This window comes from Sapajus apella, unplaced genomic scaffold (genome assembly GCF_009761245.1).
Source record: "Sapajus apella isolate SASKATOON/1434 unplaced genomic scaffold, GSC_monkey_1.0 scaffold13, whole genome shotgun sequence".
Classification (NCBI taxonomy): Eukaryota; Metazoa; Chordata; class Mammalia; order Primates; family Cebidae; genus Sapajus; species Sapajus apella.
Genome location: NW_022436953.1, coordinates 36,059,617 through 36,065,895, shown reverse-complemented (window position 1 = coordinate 36,065,895; position 6,279 = coordinate 36,059,617). Strand labels below are relative to the sequence as shown.

The window sequence follows — 6,279 nt, the reverse complement described above, 5'->3', positions numbered from 1 at the left end:
GACCCCACAGTCTCCCCGAACCCGGGCTGACACTCCCCGCGGACCCCAAGGTTAATACTCCAGAATGAGGTTCGTAGATTTGTTTGAGCCCACAGCTGAGAAGTGGCTGTGGCAGGTTAGGTGTGGCCCCCGGGGAAGGCTGTTCGGAGGTCAGTGGCCCCTGTCAGGGCTGTCCCTCCGTGCTGCCAGCCTGGAGACGTGTGTCTCCTGCCTGACTCAAGCGCCCTTGCTTTGCTCTGTGGTTTTAGCGAGTTTATGGTTGAGGAGCATGAGCTGCGGAAAGAGCGAATCCAGGAGGATTACAATGACAAGTACTGGGACCAGCGGTACACCGTCGTGCAGCCACAGATCCCGTCCTTCCTGCAGAAGATGGCGGACAAAATCCTCAGCACAGGTGCGGCAAGCACGGGCAGGCGTGGGGGGTGCGGCATAACTGCCCGGAGAGTCTCCTGCAGTCCGGGCCCTTACCCGGTGGGCGCCCAGAGCCCGGGTGTCTGAGTGCGGGGCGGAGGTTACATCTGGCTTGTGAGCTGGGCTGTGCGCTCGGCACTGAGTTGGGCCTTGAGATGGTCTCTGCTGCCAGGTTTTCATCAGGTTGCCGTTTTCTCCCTGACCCTAGGAGGCTCTCTCACAAGTGCCTTCTCTGTGTTTCGTTTCTGGTTTCTAAAACTCCGTCAGCATGACGGGAGAAACCGTCAAGCACTCACACCTGCTGGCCGGCAGTATTTCGCTCTCTGACCACACAGGTTAGGGCCTGACCCAGACTCAGGGCAGTGGTGCGGGGACTCAGCCTTGGCACGTCGGGCCATCACGAAAGGGCTGGGAAGCGATTAGCCCTCTGGTTCTCATAACGCCTTTTTGAAATTATTTATCTGCCCTTGGTTAGAAAATTCCAGATGTGCAGAGCCACGGCAGAGCCCCAAGGCCACCACCTCGCTCTGTAGCCGCTGGCAGCAGTTTGCTGGAAAGGAGCCAGGGCGTAGAGCTGGTTACATAGCCCATTCTGTTTCCAGTACGCCGCCTCCTGTTTAGACGAAGACGGCTGGGGCCTGAGATTTTGAATTTGCTTTCTTCCATCCCTTCTCAGGCAAATACCTAAACGTGGTCAGAGAGTGTGGCCACGACGTCACCTGCCCAGTGGCTAAAGAGATCATCTACACGTTAAAAGAGCGGGCGTACGTGGAGCAGATCGAGAAGGCGTTTAACTACGCCAGCAAGGTGCTGCTGGACTTCCTGATGGAGGAGAAGGAGCTGGTGGCACACCTCAGGTGGTTCTCTGTCCCAGTGTGGGCACCTGCCTCCCTCTGAAACCAGAGTCTGCGGGATGTGGGGCTGAGATGGCCAGGTTCCTTCTGGCAGCTCTGCCTTGTCGTTTTGAAAGTGGGCACTGCCAGATGGTCTCTAGCTTGAGGGCCTGGCACATGCTGTGGGCGGTGTAGGCCCCGGGTCACCTTGTCCAGGGGCCCCCGCTCCCCTCCCTGCCCAGGGCCCACCTGCCCCTTTTCAGCTCCTCCTGCCACAGCCTGCACAGTGTTTTAAGAGCCCCTGTCTGAGAGCCAAGCGCTTAGCTCGTTTTAGCGTGATGCTGTGGTGAGCACCTGCAGGCTGGGGGACGTGCTCACACCTGCTCCCTGGCACAGGTCCATCAAGCGCTACTTCCTCATGGACCAGGGGGACTTCTTCGTGCACTTCATGGACCTCACGGAGGAGGAGCTCCGGAAGCCGGTGGAGGACATCACGCCCCCCCGCCTGGAGGCGCTGCTGGAGCTGGCGCTGCGCATGAGCACGGCCAACACCGACCCCTTCAAGGATGACCTCAAGGTGGGTGGGGTGCCAGGGGCTGCCCCCTGCTGCAGGGACCTTGGAGGGGCTGGGAGGAGAGGAGAGCCCAGCGCAGCCCTGTCCCCCCTCCTCCACTCCCACGCAGTCGAGGCGACTGCAGGGTCTGTCTCCTTCACTCTCTGCTGTGGGGGCTGCTTGCCCGGGTCTCTGGGGGTCTTTGTGCCAGTGCCCACGAGGGGCGGGGGTTTTGGGTTTTCTTGCTGGGATCTCTGGGCAAGGTCTCCAGGGGTCTTTGCGCCTGTGCCCACGAGGGGCGGGTCTCAGGTTTTCTTGCTGGCATCTCTCTGGGCAGGGTCTCTGGGGGTCTTTGCGCCTGTGCCCATGAGGGGTGCGGGTCTCGGGTTTTCTTGCAGTGCTCTTGTCCAGCCTGGGTGTCAGGCTTTGCTGCCTTCTGGAATGCATTTGGATGTGTCCCTCCACCTGTTTTTTGAAAGGGCTTCAGGAGTGGTGTTAATGCTTTTTGTTTTTGTTTGTTTGTTTTTGAGACAGAGCTTCATTCTTGTTGCCTAGGCTAGAGTGCAGTGGCACAGTCTCCCCTCACTGCAACGTCTGCTCCCTGGGTTCAAGCGATTCTCTGGCTCCGCCTCCCGAGTAGTTGGGATTACAGGCGCCCACCGCCAGGCCCAGCTAGTTTTTTGTATTTTTAGTAGAGATGGAGTTCTACCATGTTGGCCAGGCTGGTCTTGAACTCCTGACCTCAGGTGATCTACTCACCTCAGCCTCCCAAAATGCTGGGATTGCAGGTGTGAGCCACTGTGCCCGGCAATATATATATTTTTTTCTGTTTTTTTATTTTTATTTTTAATAGAGATGGGGGTCTCACTATGTTGCCCAGGCTGGTTGAACCCTTGGGCTCAAGTGATCCTTCCACCTGGGCCTCCCCAGGAGCGTGTTGATTCTTTGAATGTTTGGCAGGTTTGTCTGGGAGCCCTCAGGCCTGGGCTTGTCTCTGTTGGAGGCTTTGAGATGGACTGGGTCCCTTGCTGACCATGGGTCTGCTCTGTCCCCTCCAGTCTTCCGGCGCGCAGTTCATGGAGTTCGAGTGTCTGCTTTTTATTTCTGTGAGATGGGTAGTTATAGCCCTTCTTTTTCTGATTTTGGTAATTTCAGTCTTTCGTCTTTTCTTAGCTGATGTAGCTAGAAATTTGTCGATTTCCTTCATCTTTTCAAAGAACCAACTCTTGGGTTTGTTGACTATTTCCCTGTCTGGTTTCTCTCTTCTCTCATTGTTGTTACTCCTGTGTGCTGTTTAGGGGTTTAGTGAGCTCTTCTTTTTTCTGCTTTCTTAATTAGCAAAGTTAATTTATAGCCGTAAACACCCCACCCAGCTCGGCCTTCGATGCCCCCAGCATTTGCATTTCCATGTCTCTGGAAGTGTTTCTGATAACCCTCGTGATTTCTCATTTGAACCATCGATGGTTTATGATTAACTTCCCTGTGTTTGTTAATTTTCTGGTTTTCCCTCTGTTACTTCTATCTAACTTCATCTCCTGTAGTTAGAGAGCAGACTTTGTGTGATTTGAGTTTTGTGAATGTATTGATTTGTTTAGCGGCCCCACATTCACCCTGGAGAGTCTAACATGTGCATGGGAAGAGAATGTACCTTCGGCTGCAGGTGGGGGCTGGGGTGCTGAGGCCCTGTCTGTCCTCACCCATCTTCTGTCTGGCGGTTAGAAGTTGGGCCCTGAAGTCTCCTGTCACTGCAGAACTGTATTTCTCCTTGTAATTCTGCCTGTTCTTGCTTCAGATATTTTGGGGTCTATTGTTAGGAGCAGGAATATTTTTGTAGGAAAAATTCCTGGTAGTGAAATTGTTGGGTCAGCACACACCGAGGCTGACCTCACTGGAGCACGTTTCAGGACTCCGGGCCACACAGCTGGGCTGCTGTGCACACACCTGCAGAAGCTCTTGGCTGCTCTGATGAGCGGGAGAAATGGCATCAGGGTTCATGTCTGTGTTGGTGGCGGGGAGCGCTTCGTCTGCCTGCTGCTCGCCGTCTTCTTTATCCTCTGCCCTTCCTTTGCTGTCCTGTCGCTGTGTGCTGGTTTTACGGGAACGCTGTCGCAGGTAGTTGGAAGTACTTGAGTAATATTGTGAGGACGGTATTATTTGCCCGTAGTAACCGTCATATCCTTCATCAAATACGCTTCATTTTTGACCTGGGCCTGTGCTTGTCATGGCATCCGAGGCCTTCAGGTTCCTCTGACCGTCCCTAATGGATTTTCCTTACATCATCTGGCAACAGTACCTGTTTACAAAGTCATTCATCCGAATTTTTTTGTTTTGTTTTGATGGGAAGTGGTTCAGTTTTGAATTAGGATTTATCAGTAGACGTTTGGGTTTTCTAAAAGCCGGCCTCTGATGTTCAGAATGTAGGGCCGAGGGCCCCACAGGGTCGTGGGGTGAGCCTTATGCTGTGCTGAGGTGCAGGATCCGAGAAATAGACACAGGACACAGAAGTACAAAGAAAACGCAGCTGGGCTCGGGGGGCCACGCCACCTATAAGCGGAGTCAGGCGAGGCCCCGAATGTCCAGAAGCTTGAGTATTTATTGTGTATAGATTAGGGGGCAGGGCAGTGAGTGAAATCATCTTTAAGGAAAGTGATAGGGTCGTGAGCAATAAAACATGGGGTCCACCCCCATTAGGTCACCTAGGCCAGGAGGTGGACAGTGCATAGCAAGGGCCCATTCCCATGAAGGCAGGAGCTGTGTGCAGTAAGGGGTCCACCCCCATTAGGTCACCGAGGCTTGAAGGTGGGCCATGCGCAGTGAAGAGGGTGCAGTGTGCAATACTTCTATCTGTGGGCAAACTACATCTAAGAAGATTAATGGCTGAGGCGGGTGGATCACGAGGTCAAGAGATCGAGACCATCCTGGTCAACATGGTGAAACCCCGTCTCTACTAAAAATACAAAAAATCAGCTGGGCATGATGGTGCGTGCCTGTAGTCCTAGTTACTCGGGAGGCTGAGGCAGGAGAATTGCCTGAACCCAGGAGGTGGAGGTTGCAGTGAGCCGAGATCGCGCCATTGCACTCCAGCCTGGGTAACGAGAGCGAAACTCCATCTCAAAAAAAAAAAAAAAAGAAGATTTATGGGGGATGCTTTAAGTCACACAGCAGTGACAGAGCTGTCAGGGTTACCGCCACCTTCTGACAGCTTCCAGTGGGTTCTATAGGAAGATGTTTTTCAAGCAGCACAGTAGCAAGAGCTGATAAAGTTCACAGTCACCAAGGTGGATTGCCGTTCTGAGGGCAGCCTTCCACAAGAACTGGAGCAAGGTCCTACAACTCATTTATCAGGAGGAGTGGCTCTCACCCCAAGCCTGCCATACAGCGGGTATCTTTATGATACTGAACGCTGCCGCCTGGGCCGTGGATTCTTGTCCTGGTATAACTGTTCTTCCCTTAAATCATGCTCTGCACTGCGACCACTCTAGGCGTTCCTCCGATTATGAACTAAGATATAATTATATATATGTAGGGAAATATTCTGTAGGCACTCATAGTATCAACTATTGTATGATTATATAGAGAGAATTATATAAAGGGAGGTTTCAAGTCCTAATTCTATAAACTAATATATGATTATGTAAGGATTACATAACAGGAAATAGCTGAGTAGTAACACTGTAATGTGCGTATTCCTCAAGCCCCAGCTGTGCCAGAGTTCTGCCTCGCTTTCATTCCTCGGTGCATATACCGGGGTCACCCACACAGAATCGGGATTTAGAGAACCTGGCGCAGCGCTAGGTCTGTGAGCGTGGACCAGTGGGGGCTGGGGCCGCACTTGTGGCGTTTTCTCTAAAACATGCCTTGTCTCATTTCCCTTCCCCAAGATCGACCTGATGCCTCATGACCTCATCACTCAGCTCCTGCGCGTTCTGGCCATCGAGACGAAGCAGGAGAAGGCGATGGCCCAGGCCGACCCCACTGAGCTGATGCTGAGCGGCCTGGAGGCCTTCTCTTTCGACTACATCGTCAAATGGCCCCTTTCACTCATCATCAACAGGTGCGGGCCGGCCACCCGGGCGATGCCAGCCCTTCATTCAGGTTCAGCAGCCGCGAGAACCGTGCCATGCAGTGGCCACGTTGTTGCACGGAGGACCCAAGGCGTCTCTCCCCAGCCTTCACTGCCTGCGGGATTCACAGGCTGCCCATGGGCCACCATGTAGATTGTGGGGCATGGGCGCCACGTCCACGACGCCGACGGCCACGGAGACCCACGCCTGAGGTGCCGCCTCTCTCTTTCAGGAAAGCCCTCACTCGCTACCAGATGCTCTTCAGGCACATGTTCTACTGCAAGCACGTGGAGCGGCAGCTCTGCAGCGTCTGGATCAGCAACAAAACCGCCAAGCAGCACTCACTGCACTCCGCCAAGTGGTGCGTTCCTCCTGTGCCCCCCACCCCCGTGCGCCCTGCAGGTAGACAGTTCCTCCT

The 6,279-nt window shown here is 53.9% G+C and overlaps 1 protein-coding gene and 1 long non-coding RNA gene across 5 annotated transcripts in view; one reads left to right on the top strand and one right to left on the bottom strand.

Annotated features, from left to right (window-relative positions):
- The window catches only part of LOC116554190, a 22,402-nt gene that overhangs the window by 809 nt on the left and 15,314 nt on the right, over nucleotides 1-6,279 (bottom strand). Inside the window, exon 2 of the long non-coding RNA XR_004270099.1 lies at nucleotides 5,159-5,165. This is a non-coding gene — a long non-coding RNA (uncharacterized LOC116554190). The remainder of the gene's footprint in view (nucleotides 1-5,158; nucleotides 5,166-6,279) is intronic.
- TUBGCP2 (tubulin gamma complex associated protein 2) overlaps nucleotides 1-6,279 on the top strand; it is a 26,461-nt gene that overhangs the window by 15,087 nt on the left and 5,095 nt on the right. For 3 of the 4 annotated variants that reach the window (XM_032282070.1, XM_032282072.1, XM_032282071.1), the window contains 5 exons: nucleotides 249-394; nucleotides 1,088-1,268; nucleotides 1,641-1,821; nucleotides 5,679-5,851; nucleotides 6,094-6,222. In XM_032282070.1, coding sequence (XP_032137961.1) covers nucleotides 249-394; nucleotides 1,088-1,268; nucleotides 1,641-1,821; nucleotides 5,679-5,851; nucleotides 6,094-6,222 — 810 coding nt within the window. Of the gene's footprint in view, nucleotides 1-248; nucleotides 395-1,087; nucleotides 1,269-1,640; nucleotides 1,822-5,678; nucleotides 5,852-6,093; nucleotides 6,264-6,279 lie in introns of all 4 variants that reach the window. The other variant, XM_032282073.1, reaches the window with a different exon arrangement.